Source organism: Monosiga brevicollis, genomic scaffold (genome assembly GCF_000002865.3).
Source record: "Monosiga brevicollis MX1 MONBRscaffold_11 genomic scaffold, whole genome shotgun sequence".
Lineage (NCBI taxonomy): Eukaryota > Choanoflagellata > Craspedida > Salpingoecidae > Monosiga > Monosiga brevicollis.
Genome location: NW_001865048.1, coordinates 363,641 through 379,337, shown reverse-complemented (window position 1 = coordinate 379,337; position 15,697 = coordinate 363,641). Strand labels below are relative to the sequence as shown.

General features: G+C 54.7%; 4 protein-coding genes across 4 annotated transcripts in view; 2 read left to right on the top strand and 2 right to left on the bottom strand.

The window, feature by feature from the left end:
• The window catches only part of MONBRDRAFT_32528 (uncharacterized protein), a gene marked incomplete at its 5' end in the record, with an annotated part of 5,817 nt that extends 2,466 nt beyond the window's left edge, over positions 1–3,351 (top strand). Inside the window, 4 exons of the mRNA XM_001746147.1 lie at positions 32–188; positions 350–438; positions 538–741; positions 1,269–3,351. Of these exons, the coding sequence (XP_001746199.1) occupies positions 32–188; positions 350–438; positions 538–741; positions 1,269–2,888 (2,070 nt within the window). The 3' untranslated portion in view covers positions 2,889–3,351. The remainder of the gene's footprint in view (positions 1–31; positions 189–349; positions 439–537; positions 742–1,268) is intronic.
• A 990-nt stretch (positions 3,352–4,341) lies between these two features.
• On the top strand, positions 4,342–7,610 carry MONBRDRAFT_25685 (uncharacterized protein; the record flags this gene model as incomplete). The annotated part of the gene is made up of 14 exons (XM_001746146.1): positions 4,342–4,395; positions 4,545–4,664; positions 4,754–4,841; positions 4,987–5,072; positions 5,152–5,231; positions 5,360–5,581; positions 5,709–5,784; positions 5,893–5,985; positions 6,063–6,246; positions 6,321–6,543; positions 6,650–6,778; positions 6,946–7,061; positions 7,148–7,280; positions 7,544–7,610. The coding sequence occupies 14 exons, from the start codon at positions 4,342–4,344 to the stop codon at positions 7,608–7,610; spliced, it is 1,671 nt and encodes a 556-aa protein (XP_001746198.1).
• A 528-nt stretch (positions 7,611–8,138) lies between these two features.
• MONBRDRAFT_25684 (uncharacterized protein) lies at positions 8,139–9,840 on the bottom strand (the record flags this gene model as incomplete). The annotated part of the gene is made up of 9 exons (XM_001746000.1): positions 8,139–8,213; positions 8,387–8,476; positions 8,538–8,639; positions 8,722–8,811; positions 8,887–8,997; positions 9,146–9,318; positions 9,408–9,492; positions 9,567–9,640; positions 9,810–9,840. 9 exons carry the CDS (start codon positions 9,838–9,840, stop codon positions 8,139–8,141), a joined length of 831 nt encoding a protein of 276 aa, XP_001746052.1.
• Positions 9,841–10,351: 511 nt separating this feature from the next.
• On the bottom strand, positions 10,352–12,239 carry MONBRDRAFT_25683 (uncharacterized protein; the record flags this gene model as incomplete). Its single annotated transcript, XM_001745999.1, has 9 exons — positions 10,352–10,480; positions 10,569–10,630; positions 10,740–10,812; positions 10,904–10,996; positions 11,106–11,204; positions 11,310–11,420; positions 11,630–11,749; positions 11,842–11,942; positions 12,047–12,239. 9 exons carry the CDS (start codon positions 12,237–12,239, stop codon positions 10,352–10,354), a joined length of 981 nt encoding a protein of 326 aa, XP_001746051.1.
• Positions 12,240–15,697: the final 3,458 nt, after the last annotated feature.

Sequence of the window (15,697 nt, the reverse complement as noted above, 5' to 3'; positions counted from 1 at the left end):
CTCCTTTCAAGCGTGTGTGTTTTGTGTTTAGTGTTTTGTGTGTTTTGTGTTTTATGTTTTGTGTGTGTATCACCCGTTTTTGCATTTTTTTACTTCTCTCTCTCTCTCTCTCTCTCTCTCTCTCTCTCTCTCCCCCTCCTCTCCCTCCTCTCACACACGCGTTGGTCGGACTCTAACATCGTGTGACGGTGAGCAGAGGGTTCAGCAAACTGGACTGGACCAGGGGGTTTGATAGATCACCTGTTTGCTCCTTGGTCCACGCTCGGTTTACTTTTGTGCAGATGTGGCGCGACCACCCGTCTGTCGAGGGTTTGCGGACTTGATCACACACACACACACACACCAATAGATTGGTTGGGGATTAATCTACCTCCCAAGCACATCATGGTCGGAGCCGAGCTGAGCGCCAAGCGTGCGCGGCGTATCGCTCGCCATCAGGTGCGACCTTCGATCCAAACAACGTGCTCGAAAACACGCTCTCCCCGCTCACGCCATAAACACAACGAGATGCGCGCACTCATATGCCGACACAGTCAGCCCATCTCAGACCACCACTCCCACATGCAGCAGCAGCAGCATCATCAGCATCATCATTCGGTCCTGATCATCTTCCTTATTGCTATCATCATGATCCACCAACTCGCACATGCGTGTGTGCCCGACATCGGTTGGCCCTATTTTCATTTCACACACACAGACTTACCCACATACGATCATCACCTTTGCTTTGCTTTGCTTGATGTGCGAAGGACTGCTCTTCCCACACGACCCTCTTGTGTGATCTGGCGCGGTGGTGTGTGCGCGTGTGCGTCTCTGTGTTTGTATGTGCGTCCGAGAGCAGAGGGACACGCTATGCTCATGGCCGACTCCACGTACTCCTCCTCCTCCTCTCCATTCTGCCTTGATCTTTATCGACACGTGTCGTGACACACATCGTTGAGCGGAGCGAATTTGTGTCACTTCCCCATACGCCCACAGATATGGGCCACACACACAGAGACACAGACACAGACACAGACACAGACACAGACACACACACACACACAGACACAGACACAGACACACACACACACACACACAAACACACACACACACACAAACACACATCTGGTTACATTCAAACCGCCGCCTTTGCTCGCGACCCTTGCTTCCTGCTCCTGCAACACGATGCACTCACTGCAAGCCAATGCACTGCCCACCTGTTCACATTCTATGCTGCTTTTAACAGCCTCCTCACCGATTTCTGCGTATCCTGGCTTTTTCATTAGGAAACTGAACGCATTCGCCGCGAGCGATTGAACGAGCTCATCGGCCTGCTGCACACCGAATTGGCCCTGCCCGCTGCCACGACCAAAGTTGACGTTCTCACCAAAACCTTGAGCATCGTCAAGGCGAGCCATCAACACGCTTCAGAGCTTCAGCGTCTGCAGGCGGACATTGCTGACTTGCGTCGCCAGCTGCAAGCCGCCCATGCCCAACTCCAACAGCAACAGGACAGTCACACCTCCGTCAAAGGCCCCACCCAGCCTACACCAACACAAGCCAAGCAGTCACAGAAACGCAAAACTTCCAGTCCCCAGCTTGATCTGCCACAATCACCCATCAACCGACTGCACAATACCCACGCAACGCTGGTATCAGAGCCAGACGACGATCGAGGGATGGTTCTTGATCTTGATTTGGCTGATCATACCTCCCAACTCGAGACCAACTTGGAGTCTTCTATGGCCGATACCACCATCACGAGCGTGGATGATGGTGCGCCCACGAGCACCAGTATGCTTGAAGACGTCGCCCCCTACGGCTTCACATGGGCACTGGAGCCGACCGCGTCCAGTGGCTCGACCGTTTCAGCCACTTCGGACGCGCTTGTCGCTGCCTTTGCACAGCCTCAACACACATCCCTGCACGATAACAACCTGCACGTTGGATGTGGCTCCAGTTCCAACTCGCCCCATCACACCGCCTCGCTCGGCACCAACGCGCATGCCTGGGAAGCCTGTGCCAGCAACACCCTCTCACCGACACAGGACGCACAACGCGAAAGCACGGGTAGCGGTTCTTTGGCAACCTCCCTCTCTACTCCTTTGACTACCAACGCCTCCTCTTTGACTTGCCTAGGTCATAAAGCGCAGTTGGCACCGCTTGATCTTCTTCAGCAACATGGTCATGTTGGGTATGGGCTGATGCTACCGGCTCCAGAACACGCATCACTCATGGCGCACGAACAGCATTCCAGCAAGGGGCACCAGTGCAACACAGTCGCACCCCCTTCCTTTGGCAGCAACCTGGCTTGGGACCTTGTGGTTCCCAACTCAACACTGCAACAACAACAGCAGCCGCAGCCGCAGCAGGGGCACGAACTGGCAACGCAGCAGCCGCTCGAGGTCTTGAGCAGCGGCTTGACTGATGACATGCCTTGCATGGCTGTTGACATCAAGGGACGGTTGGTCAAGGACATTCGTGTTTTAGATCTCTATGACATGACGATTGACTTTCACCTCAGCGCACTGGTGGGACGCAACCGATCTCGCGGCCCACAGATGCTCGAGGTCAATGATGATATGGTCAAGCTTCTGGACACGACCCGCGAAAAGCTCATGAATGGCATGTGTGACGAGAAACACATTTCATCGGACGATCGAAAGCTCTTTGAGCAGGGCTACATGGAGTTGGTGTCACACCGCAAAAAGCTTATGCGGGTCGTCTGCTGCATCCGCGTGCGACCAGATGGCACCGAGCAGTGGTGCTATTGCGTCTCCCGTGTCGTACCTGGACGTGCCCTGCGCACGCGTCACTTTCCCGACCTCGAGTTGCCCATTACTGAGACAGCGGCCATCGAGGTCGACCGACCCAGTGATGGTCAAAGCCTCTTTATCTTGGAGTGAAAATGACTCATTTCTTGAAACCTTTTGGCTGAGCACCGCCTGTGGCCAGGTTTTCTATCTACCAGAGCATGTGAGTAACAAATGCCAGACCCCACGACCCCATTCGAGGATTGCCGCGTAGTACAATGTGCCGATTTCTCCTTTGACCGCAAGTGGCCTGGTCAACTGTGATAGCGTTGAGCCTTGCAGCAACTGCGGCAACTACTGAGTTTGTTTTGTGATTAAAATAAAGGAAAATCCCCTTACCTTCCACTCTGGGATGACATGTCGATCCATGTCCGTGAGTGTCAGAGTGCGTGACTGTGTGTGTGCGCAGACAGACCGGTTCCCACGCTTATTTTTTATCCCTTGGACCGCGCGTGGTCTTAGTTTATATGTAACAGAGTCTTGTTGGCGTTCTGGCTTCAAATCGATTGTATTCAGCCCTGGTTCCACTTGCATGGCGCAATGCGAAGCTGCTTCTTGCTTTCGAAAGGCCAAAGCCAAGACGGCAGATTGGCCTCAATACTTACACAATGATGATCGATGTTGGATCTCATTCGCCATGTTTTTGCAACACTCACCGATTCATTTCTCGACATGTCTTCGGTAGAGTGGCGCATACGAGCGGGAAGCAAGCAGAATATGAGAGAGAGAGAGGGAGAGAGAGGGGGAGAGAGGGAGAGAGAGAGAGAGAGAGAGAGAGAGAGAGAGAGAGAGAGAGAGAGAGAGAGAGAGAGAGAGAGAGAGAGAGAGAGAGAGAGAGAGAGAGAGGCGCACACACACACACACACACACACACACACACACACACACACACACACACACACACACACACACACACACATACACACACACATGAAGAAGAGCATTTCCCTCCATAACTGTCAAAGTGTGCAACGCACACAGAGGCGTCATTTTTTTTTTTTTTTTGCTGGAGCTGGGGCTGGAGCTGGAGCTGGGGCTGGTGGTGTTGTTTGGCTGCCACCCCCGTAGCTGCTGTTGCAGAGCTCGTTGCTGGGGAGAGGAAAGAGGGACAGGGTCAGCGCGGGGACGAGAGACGGAGGTGGATCAGGGCCTAGGTGGTCAGTGCTGGATCGGATTTTGCATGCATGTGGATTGTGCACGAGCTTTGCCGAGGAGATCCAGCTGCTGCGACGCTCGAAGCTCGATTGGGCTGCACCGCGCGCCATGGGGTTGCCGCGGCGAGAGAAGAAATCGGTGAACGCATACATCAAAGAATACTTGCGCAGTTTGGTACCGATTCGTACCTGGCTGCCAAAATATAACCGCTCTGACGTACGTGCCGTGTCGCCTCGTGTGTCGCCTCTCTACAACAGTCCCAGCCGCTGCAGGACATTTGGGCCATTGCAGCTGCTGTCATAGTCCAGCGCAGCGTGTATCTGACAGGCTTGACGATGTGGCGTCAACGCAGGCTCAAAGCGATTTCATCGCCGGATTGACCGTGGGTCTCATGGTCGTGCCACAAGCTCTTGCCTATGCTTCAATCGCTGGACTTCCCAGTCAGGTACCGTGATCCTTGCCAAACGCCTCTGCGGCCCGAGCGGCGCACATCCTTCAAAGAGCAGTCGTTCCAGGCCAATAGCAGAGCTCCGGCTTTGACTTGCTTGACTCATGCTTTCACTCGAATTGTGTTGCTGCTTCTACTTTGCTTAGTATGGCCTGTATGCCTCCTTCATGGGCTGCTTTGTCTATGTCCTTCTCGGCTCGTCCAAGGATATCACCCTGGGTCCCACAGCCATCATGTCCCTTCTAACTGCCAAAAGCTCGCAACAGGTACCCTCTTTGCCCTGCTGCCTAGTCCCCCTCCCTTGCATCAGCACTCGCTAAGCGCTGTCTTCCCTATCTTTGATCCTGCCAATCAGGTCGGGGGCGTCACAGTGCCCGCACATGCCATCTTTCTGTCCTTCATGGCCGGCGTCTTCCAAGTGGGCATGGGTATTTTACGCCTCGGTACGATAAATGCTCCAACCTTTTTCTTGTTAATTTTGTTTTGGATCAAGCTTTGGGAACCATTTTCAGCCCTCCGCAATCGGCGGGCATGCCTTCTTTGCGGCTCCCTTTTCACCTCTTCACCTGTCCACCTGTCCATCGCCAGGTTTTCTTGTGGATTTTATATCCTTTCCCGTCATCAACGGCTTTACCACCTCTGCCGCCATTACAATTGGCTTTGGCCAAGTCAAGGTGCCATCACCCACCCACCGGCTCTGCCTCCTTGTCCAAACACGCCTGATCCTTAATGGCCCCTCTTGCATTTCCATAGAGTCTTTTCGGCCTCCATGGCGTTCGCCGGCCCTTTCTCGAATGTGTCCATGACACATTTGCAGGCCTAGACAAAACCATGTATGTCTCGTGGTCCTTGAACCGTCTTCCAAATGACGTTTCTTGATTACTTGAGCACCCGACGAACAACTCACAACAGCAACGACACCGACGACGACGACGCTCGCTTGCGATCACTTCTTGCATAGCATGTTGGATCTGGGTGTGGGCTGTGCCGGCTTTCTGATCCTGATGCTCCTCAAGGAGTGGAAGGCCCGCCATGACAAGAAAGCGGGCGCTGTGGCTAAAATAGCCTGGTTTCTTGGCACGGCACGAAACGCTGTCGTGGTCATCCTGGCCGGGCTGTTTGCCTACGGCATGCTCAAAGGCCAAGTCGTGCAGCCCTGCCATAAGAAAGGCCCATTTGACCGGTCAGTTAAAACTTGCACACGAGACGATAAAGGCCAGCAAACCACCTCTAATGGAGCGGCTCGTCACCAGTGCTCTGCCTCGACTTCTCGTCGTATTGACGGCGTGCTGATACCGTCTCTCTTTTAGGAGCTGCATTACCGTGGTCGGGGATCTGCCCGGTGGCCTGCCATCTCTCGAGGCTCCTGACTTGGGTCTAGCCGGCGTATGTGCATTTGTCCTGCTCGTGCTCAATCTTTTCTTGGATCGGCTGAAAATGACAAGAAAATGCACATTCTGCGACCTGCACTGACACGCCACGCCAATCATGCAGGACTTGATAAGTAGTGCCTTTGTTTGTGCCATGATCGGCTACTTGGAGTCCATTGCCATTGGCAAAGCCTTTGCCCGCCAGAACAACTACAAGGTTCTTACCGCTCCCTCGACTGGCCATGCCCAGGGCATGCATCGCGGCTCATGGCTGCGTTATCGGTATCTTTGCAGATTGACCAATCTCAGGAACTGGTGGCCATTGGTGGTGCCAACATCTTGAGCTCCTTCTTCCAATCCTATCCCATCACAGGCAGCTTCTCGCGCACGGCCGTCAACTCGGCGTCAGGTGTCCACACGCCCCTGGGTGGCAGCATTACCGGACTTGTCGTGATTTTAGCGCTCCAGTACATGACTAGTATGTGGCCATGGTCTCGTCGTTCTATCACAAGGCTGAGGCTGCCGCTCACCGATTCTGTGTGGCTTGTTTAGGCCTGTTCTACTACATCCCACAATCTGCGCTGGCCTCCATTATCATCAGTTCAGTGGTGACCATGGTAGACTACGAGTCACCTATCATCATGTGGAAGGTCAATCCGATTGACTTGATCCCCTATCTTCTCTCCTTTTGGCTTTGCTTGATTCTTGACATCAAATACGGCATCCTGGCTGGCGTGGCCGCCAACGTCTGCATTGTCATGTACTTCACCGCTCGGTGCGTCAGTCCTTGTTTTTGATGTCGCGCGGCATGTCGAGACTTATTTTTTTTTGCGCGCACATACGCACAGCCTCACCGATTGTCTTTTTATGGTATGGCATAGGCCGGGACACGACCTTTTACAGCGCTCCTTAATTCCGGGTGGCACAAACAATTATGAACCTACCAAGTATTACGCTGGCATGGTTGAGCACCTTCCTAATGGCGTAGCCGTGATCCGTTTGAATGGCGAGTATGTCATTTGGCTCACCGTGGCCTGGTTGACTGGGCCCAGCAATGCTCGAGGCTCGGGTTCTAGCGTTTCCCCATCTTGTGTCCCGTCAAGTACAAACGCGTTTTTGATATGCAAGATTGAGATCGGGCTCACCACTCAATGATGCGCCCTGTGTGTGTGTGCAGCCTATTCTTTCCCGGTGTGGCCAACCTCAAGGATATGATCGAGGAGTTGCATGCAGAAGTGAAGTTCAAGGCTCTTGTACTGGACTTTGCACACGTGCAGCACATTGACTTTACCGGTTTGTTAGCGTGCCTCATGCGGTGCTTGTCAGACCGAGCATTTCTTTCTTGACTGTTGCCAACTCATTTTGTCTGCTGGCCGTAGCTGCCACCGGCATGCTGGAGATTGTGGAGCTGCTACAGGGGGTAGATGCCACGATCGCCGTGTGCAACCTCCACATCGACGTGTCCCAGGTTTTGAGTCGCAATGGTGCTTTGGGTGCCGTTGTGGTCTGCATGTGCGTACCACCGTGTGCCATTGATTACCTTTCCTGCTCTTGCTATGGATTCGCACAACCTCTTCTCGTCTCATATCGGCCCAACGCCCCGCCCAACGCCTCGCTTTGCAGGGACCTGGATGATGCCATTGCGCAGGCCAAGGTCACGGGTGGTGAACTTCCCAATCTAGCTGAGGTCAGGCGTTGTTTTTTTCTTGCGCAGCCCACGCTGCCCGCTGCTGGTATGAGTCTTGTTCATGGCATGTCGCTGTTTGGTTTCGCAGAGTTCGACGAGCGGCGATCGTCTGCTGGGCGATGTTCACCGTCACGAATCATATGGAACACACGTGACAGTGAATTAAAGCTTGACTTGCGTGACCTTGCTTGCAAGCTGCGCTCCACCCCTGCATGATTGTCGAACGCATCCACAAAGTATTTTTAGGTTCTTGTGTTTTTTTTTCCTTTGGTTTTCTTTGATGTTTCTTCGTCCTTCCAGGCCCATGCGCATAGCCTCTGCTATGCCGTGCACATACGTGTACATGCTTTTAGCAGGCCCTTGAGTCGGGCTGAGCTTGGCGTTTGCGCTTTGAGTGGCAAAAGGCGTTCTTAGCTGTCTTAGTTTGGGAAGTTAGCTGCAAATCTACGTGAATATTGATCATCGAATGACAACCCACGCTGAAATTATGTTTCCTTTCGATTGCAGCACTGTGCAAAACCCACACACATGTATACAGACACATGCAGACATAGACATAGATGCGCAGATGCGCACTGGGCTGAGTATCGGACAAGCAAGGCCGCGCTGGCTCTTGGTGTTATCCCAAATCCAAGAAGGCAGCTCAAGCGCACAAAGCCAAAATACATGTCTGAACGCTTGCATCACAGCTTGCCTTGTCGCTCCAACAAGTCGCGCTTCCAAGCAGGCAGCTGTGCCATTTTCTTTTGGCGCTGATACTAGATTTTTTTTTTTTAAAAAAAAAAAGAGGTCAAAGAACGTGTGAGGGGCAAAGGCCAAGTGAGGGAGAGGTGAAATCCAAGTGAGCGAAGGGATGAGCGAAGCAAACCCATGGGATGACCGCATAGCGGTCATCCCATGGGCGTAAACGTGCAGACAGAGATATTCGGACCTCGTCCTGTTGGCGGTCCCATTCAGCCTTCATGCGCCGCGCCTCTTCTTCCCGCACAGCCTTTTCGGCAGCCAAGCGCTGTTCTTCTGCCTAAATAGTTGGGCAAGCCAGTTGGGCGATGTTGGCTTTGCCACTTTGACCAAAGGCACACCAAGAGGCAAAGCGAGGCGACGGCACATACGGCTTTGCGTCGGGCTTCTTCAGCAGCCATCCGCTTCTGACGTTCGGCTTGAGCCAGCTGCATCGCCTCAAACTAGTGCCCAGCAGCAGTCGTGAACAAGCAAAACCGCCCTTCTGCGAAAACATATTTGGTCAGCCCAGAGAAGAGGCCTGACCTCTTGCTGCATGCGCTCTGCCTCAATGCGCCGTTGTTGTTCCTCGTAAGCGCGGCGCTCTTTGTCCTCTTGGGCCTTTTGCTTCATCCGCTATGGGGCCGGCGAGGCGTAAGTCGTGTGTGGGGTCGGGTACGAGCGAGAGGAAATGGCGTTGAATTGGCAGACCTGACGCAGCATTTCCTCGTATTCCTCCTCGCGCCGGCGTTGCTCAGCCTTTTCACGCTCAGCGCCTTCGACACGCTTCTTTTCCTCCTCCTCCATGAATCGCGCTGCAATCTGTTTTCCATTCCGAGCGCAGGTATGGTGAGAGATTTGATGGTCAGACTCTAATGGGCATTGGCACCCGTCGGCACTCAAAACCAATAGTTTAAAATAAAATTCCCGCACGAGAGCCCCGCGTCTAGTCGAACCATCTATCACGTACCTCTTCTTCGGTTGCTACAAAGTCGAGATTGAAATAACCGACGAGGCCACTGCCGTGGGCTCGTACAATGATGGAGCTGCCATCCTCGAGGATGTCGAGCACATCACACATCTCACCCTCTTGCAAGCCGAGGTAGTGCGGACTGGAGATGGCCTGCGTCACAAACATATTGGCTGTACGTTGACAGGCCCCACAGAGGTCAGCGAGTCGAGCTCAGGGGGCGTTGGAGCTTGGTGTCAATTTCGGCTGGCTGCGTACGTACGTTTCAAGACGGGGGCGTCTTTGTACTTGCGAGCAGCAGCTGCCACCTGGGCAAAGTCGCCCGTGCACTTGCGGCACATATGAACCTGATGATCAATGCATGGGTTTCAAACAGGGTTGAATCGTGTCGTGAGTTCAATTTGGCGGCCATGGTTTGTACAGACGTGGCGCACTGGAGGGCGGGGACTGAGAAAGGGGCGGATACCTCCGGGTCAAACTCCCAGGCATCGCAACCTATGTGCAGTTCAAAAGGACAGGCGGGAAAGGAGAGGAAAGGGTCTTCATGTGAGCACCCGAGCTGCGTACACTGTACTCAATCCCAGAGGGAAGGGGATCGCCGGCGCGGGACCTGACAAGCAGCGGGGGTGCCTGCCTGTGGGCTGAGAGGAGCACACCAACCAACCTTGAATCATACAGCGCATGCGGCCCGCCATGACTATCGGTGCGGTGCCAACAATGTGCCAAGCGCAGATATCACCCTGCAACGTTGGTCTCTTGACGTTTGACCGCCGTCCTGCGCTAAATACCTCTTCTTCTGCCTCCCCCCCTTAGGTGCAGTGCGTCTGATCCGTCAAATGTCGCTGCTGCGTCCGCTGTGTGTGTGTGTGTGTGTGTGTGTGTGTGTTGTTGTTGTTGAAAATGCTCGACACATTACAATAAGCTTAGCGACTTGTTGTAGTAGTTGTATGGAGTTTTTGTGGTTTTCAACATGGGCTTAGTGGGAGTTGGTGTTGTTGAAACTTTGAGTTGTTGGAGTTTTGGCTTTGGTTGGTTCGCGTTGAGAAAAAGTTTGGTCGCAGGTTGTCTGTCAGTGATGTGGTGCTGAGGCGGCGCCACTGTTTCGCATGGGGGTGCAGACCCTTTGGAAGCGAGTTGACACTCGCAGGCGCAGTTTTGACATGGGAATCAATTTCTTGGGTGGGAGGATGTTCTACAAGGTCTTTCTCAACCCAAGAGGCCGAAGAAGCGCTTGCGACGAGGTTGATTGGCGTTTTGTTCGTTCACCGCTTGCTGATGTTGGAGCTGCTGCTGCAACAGGAGGCGCTGACGCTCCTGGAAGGCCTCTGCCACGCTCTGCGGGTGACAAAATGGCAAAGTCAAGGAAAGAATATGAAGACAAGTCAGAGGGGGCCTGTCTTGAGCCCAGTTGGCCATGGCTCACCTCCTCGCCTTCGTACGACCTGAGCACGTCGCGCACATCCGGCACTCTGCTCTGCACAATGTCTAAGAATGGCCATAAAGAGCAAGCAAACGAAAGCTGAGAGGCAGCACACAAAGGCCGAGGATAATGCGGGACATGCCAAACAAACGCAAGTCGGCTGTGGGCACGCACTGGCCAAGAACGTCAGAACATCCAGCAGCTCGCGATCGTTGGCCTGCTCCGGCGTGCCCTTGAACGGGCGGACCTGGGGTATGGGAGTGTGGGAGTGTCAGCAGGGTTGCAGTGCAGAATCACCACGGGTCCCAGCCGTTGTCGCAACGTGCGGCACAACCAACCCGGAGAACATTATCCTTGTGTTTGCGCACTTGCTCGGGCTTGTCGTCAATCACAATCACCTTGGAGAGGTCACGATTCAGCCAGTCCAAGTCCTAATGGGTTGACCATCAAGGGGAATGAGCCAGGGGCAATCGCACGGGTCGAAAACTCGCCGTTTCACAGAGTCTTGATCAACGGCCACATGGGCACGAGCATACTGACCTTCACGGGCTCGCCATCGACGTAACGCATGTGCGGCTTGTAGAGGCGGTACTGAATACATTGCTTGGGGTCCATCTTGTCGATCAGCAACATGGCTTCCTGCAAAGATACGACGGCGGGTGTCGTTGTGAGGGTGTGTTGCTAAAACCCGTATCAAGGCTTCGACGGAGCGAGTCGGTGTCACACTACACGCAGAGGCCGTACCGCCACCTGGCTCTCGGAAAAGACAACCAGCTCGAGGCCCAGCTCCATGACACACGATTCCAGGAAGTTGGCCAGAAAGGGGCGCTTCTTCGTGCGCCAGCCATGCTCAAACTAAGGGGAGCACCAACAAGATACACGGCACAGCTGGTGAGTGCCTTTCCTCATGATCGCGCTCATGTCCAGGGAAGGGCAGCATGGAACAGGAGATCACAAAAGAGGCAGTCGGAGCACAAGAGCCGTGGGATCGACAGGAAATGACAGATACAGGCGCTTGGAAGTAGCCAACACGTGTTGCGAGGCTGCAGAGGCTGCAGACGCACCGTCCACTCAGAATGTAGCAGGGTATCCTCCAAATCAAGGACAATGGTGTAATCTGTAGGGCGGTATTGTGGGGGCAGTGGCTCTGGCAGAAGAAGCTCAGGCTCCGGGTCAGTAAAGTCCTGTCAGGCGGAGCATGTGCTGTGAGCGGTTCGCAGTGCGAGGGATAAAGGTGACAACGAACCGGAGTATGGAATTGTGCACGCGCTCAAACCTGATAAAGCTGACGTGCGCGTTTGGTAGCTCGAGTGACGTAGTTTTGCACCTCGTTCAAGTTCATGGGTCGCTGCGCTTCTTCCAGCGTGGTCGGGCCACCTGCTCGTGGGTGATGAAGCGTGGGTTAGACCCAATGATCACTTTGAGGCATGTTTGGCCCGAATCGCTCTTACCAAGAACATAAATGCCGACACCCGCCGCACCGACGCCTGCAATGCCCATGGCAGCCATGACCCAGCCGCCCATGGAGCTGGCCTCACTGCTGCTTTGGCTCGCATCACCCTCGGTGCTGGCAAAGCGACGGGCTCCCCGCGCTGGAAGCAGCGTTCGACGCGCGCCCGCACCACGCAAAGTCGTGCTAAAGGCCGCCTGGGCCATCTTGCGCACAGCAGCCATGTTCTTCGATGGCCGATCAGTCACCCAATCCCACCGTGTCTATTCAAAACGTGACGTCCAAGAAGTCAGGGTGCACGATGCTTGCAACCGTGCACGTTGTTGAAGAAAAAAAAAAAAGAAAAAAAAGGGTAGACAGCGCGAGACAGACAGACAGAAAGACAGGAAAACAAGAACGGGGCCCACAGTGGCCTGCAGAAAAAGGCTCACATCCACCCCTCCCCCGGCCACTGTCAATGCTATAGTGGCTTCCCCCTCCTCCACTGCCCACAACCCCGCCTTTCCTGTCACCTGCCCCGTGCGCGCTCTCTTCCCACTTGCCCCGCGTGTCGTACACCGCTTACCTCTTGAAGTCTTGAAGTCTTCTCGTTGAATGCTATTTTTCAAAGTGACACAAAAGCCCTGCATTCACTCGTTCTCTCTCTCTCTGTAATGTAGACGCAAGGACAGTGTGCGAACAGAGAGACAGAGAGAGAGAGATTTGGCGGGAAAACATGTGGTTAAAGTATGACTGTAGCACACTTTTGGGTTTCGCGGGAAAATACGTGGTTCTGTCGACAAATGAAGGTGTGTGTGTGTGTGTGTGTGTGTGTGTGTGTGTGTGTCAGTGTAAGCTAACGCCCTTGGTTTTTGAATGCAGGGCCTTGGGTGGGAATGCGGGGCATCATGGGGGTTAGAGCAGTCATTTCGCCGTTGATGCAGCTCGCCTTGGTTATTCCGTGTTGAGCTGGCGCTGGATCCTCTCCCGTCCAAAGCATTTGAAAAGGTGCACGAGGTTTGGTGAGTTGCATTTCCTTCGCGGAGCCGCGCATCATGCAGGCCGACTGCCACACGCCCCCCTTAGCGGGATCGCCGCCAACGACACCACCCACATTGCGCCGGAACTTGACTCCTACCCCACCCCAACGGCGGTCGCTAACCCCTCGTGGACACAAGCGATCAAGCACCGTGCATTCGCCCGCCCGCAAATGCCTACTCCTCGATCCAGCATCGCCGCAACTCTCGCCGATCCCGGAAGATCCACGCGCCGTTGTGTTTGCCAGCGACTATCTGCTTTCCATCATTTTCACGTACCTCGATGCTCACGTTGAGTCTGTCATCAGCTGCGCCCATGTCTGCCGCGAGGTGCGTGCCTGGTTCGGCCTGACTTTTGGCCCACGAGCACACTGGTTTCACCCTCATGGCAGCCTGGCCTTTTCGTGCGTTCCGTCTTAGTGGCGCCGCGTCTTGCTCCAATGCAAGCATATCTGGGACGCCATAGGTGCTGCAGAAATCACACCCGTCTTTCCAGCTTGGCACACCTATGCGCGCGACTTTCGCGGCAGTGCTTCCTACGGATATGCCGTGCTCAACTTTTTCGCCACGGAATGCCATTTTTGCAGTCAAGCCACACCCTGGTACAGGACCACTGCTGCATGTGCATCTCCTGCACCATCCTAGCTTGAGTGACTCCATTGTGTTTCTCGGAGAAAGTGGCTGCCCTTGATAGTATCGATACCACCTGTGCACTGGCTCATGGGCATCCAATGCACGCCCTTTTGATGCTAGGTATCTGGCCATGATCGGCGCCCGCGTGTGCTTGTCCTGCTTCCATCGCAGTCATGGCCCGGTGGAAATGTGCACGCTTGCGCATGCTCATGAACTGGGCTACACCGAGCAGGATCTAGCCGGCTTGCCCTTTGTCCGCGCTCAACAAGCTCCACTACGGCGCCCCGGGCAAGATCCCAACCACCTCGACGAGCGCACGATTATCCTGCGGCGCCAACTGCCCGTCCGCCCTCGTGCAGCATCGCCCTTGGCCCCGGTTCCCAAGCGCGCCAAGTACGTTTCTGTCCCCTGTCAACTCCCATCCAGTTTCTGATGGGCCCAGTTCCAGTTCACCGAGCAATCCACTTTGCCGGAAGCATTAGGTCGCTGAACGTGTTTGGGCTCTTCCAGTCCCAGGGCAAGCTGGGAAATTTGAATGCCCTCTCCTACCATCGCACATTGGCTATGCGCGCCCTGCCACGCTATCCGAGGGTGTGCCACGTGTATACCGAGGCTGGCCTCAGGCAGGCCCTTCGCTCATCCTCAACGCGTGGTCATCGCGACGGTTTTGTGCAAATTGTGCTCCATCGCTCGCTAGACCTGAGTGCACCACTACAGCCACAAATGCCAGCGAGCTTGGTGGGCGTCCACCCCGGACACATCAAGCTGCGCATTCGCGGGGCCATCGGGGCCATTCTCACCTCTGACTGGCTGGAGCTGCGGCAGCTCACCATTGAGCAGTACGACGTTCCGGCGGGAGCCTTTATGTGTGCAGTCCAGGCCGACAATGGGGCCGTCGTCGTGATGCGAAACTGCACTGTCTTGGCCTCTGGCTCCGCTGTGCGCGGGCTTCGAGGCTCACAATTGGTTCTGCACGACAACCTCTTGGTTGGCATCACCGCCGTGTGCCTTGATCTTGAAGACAACTTGATCCAGTGCACAGGCAACACATTGTCTTACTACGGTACGTGGGTGGAGATGGCCACGGCCTCCCTGTTTTTGCTGTCGTCTGTGATAGCAGAACGTGAGTCAGGGCGGGTGACTGTAGTTCAAGTATGAATTTAGGGGCGCACAGCGCCAGAGCCAGCCAAGCGCGTGGCTTGTACAGGCACGAAGCGACTGGGGGACAGTGACAAAGGAAAGAGCCACATGCTCACGTGACATGGTCCTGGTCAAACCCATTGTCCACACAATAGGCGAGTGGCACATTCAAGTGGTGGCCAATCAGGACGAGAATCCGGAACGCGAGTATGGATCCACCAACAGCATCGAGTTGGTCGACCCACCCTTTCCTCAGCATTGACGTGCCTCGTGCTGCATCAAGGCATTTTGGGCAAACAACAACACCAAACCGGAATTGCATCCTAGATCACAACCATCCTTCTGCTACCACGCATCTTGGGCTCCAGCGTAAAGGCCGATGGCAGCCAGAATGATGCCACCAATCAGGACGAGCATGGCGAGCATGTCGTCGCATTTGCCAATCAGCGGAATAAAGTCGGGAATGATATCGAGAGGGAGTTGAAGGTAGCACCACGCCTCGAGGGCGATGGCGACCCCGAGGCTGACTAAAAAATGGGGGGTTGGTACGCTTGGCAGCTCGGTAATGTCCTCAATGCCCAGCGACCAGAACCAGAGCAAAGGTGTGGCCAGCATGCCTGCCACCGCCACAATCTGTAGCAGCAGGCCCTGGCAAAAGCGCGCCAGCATTCTTGGGGGCTAATCAAAGGGGAGGGCTTGGAGAGTCCAGGAGGATAAAAATGTTTTTTCTTAGAGTTGCCACGCGCCAACTGTCGAGTGCTCGTGCCGTACGCGTCGGCGCGGGGGTTGGAGCTCTTGAGGAGCCGAGCGTCTGCCCAGATTGACGTGGCGCCCCCTCACCCAGTCTGCGTTGTCCGCAGACCGACTCAAAACACCCTGTTGTCAATTGATGT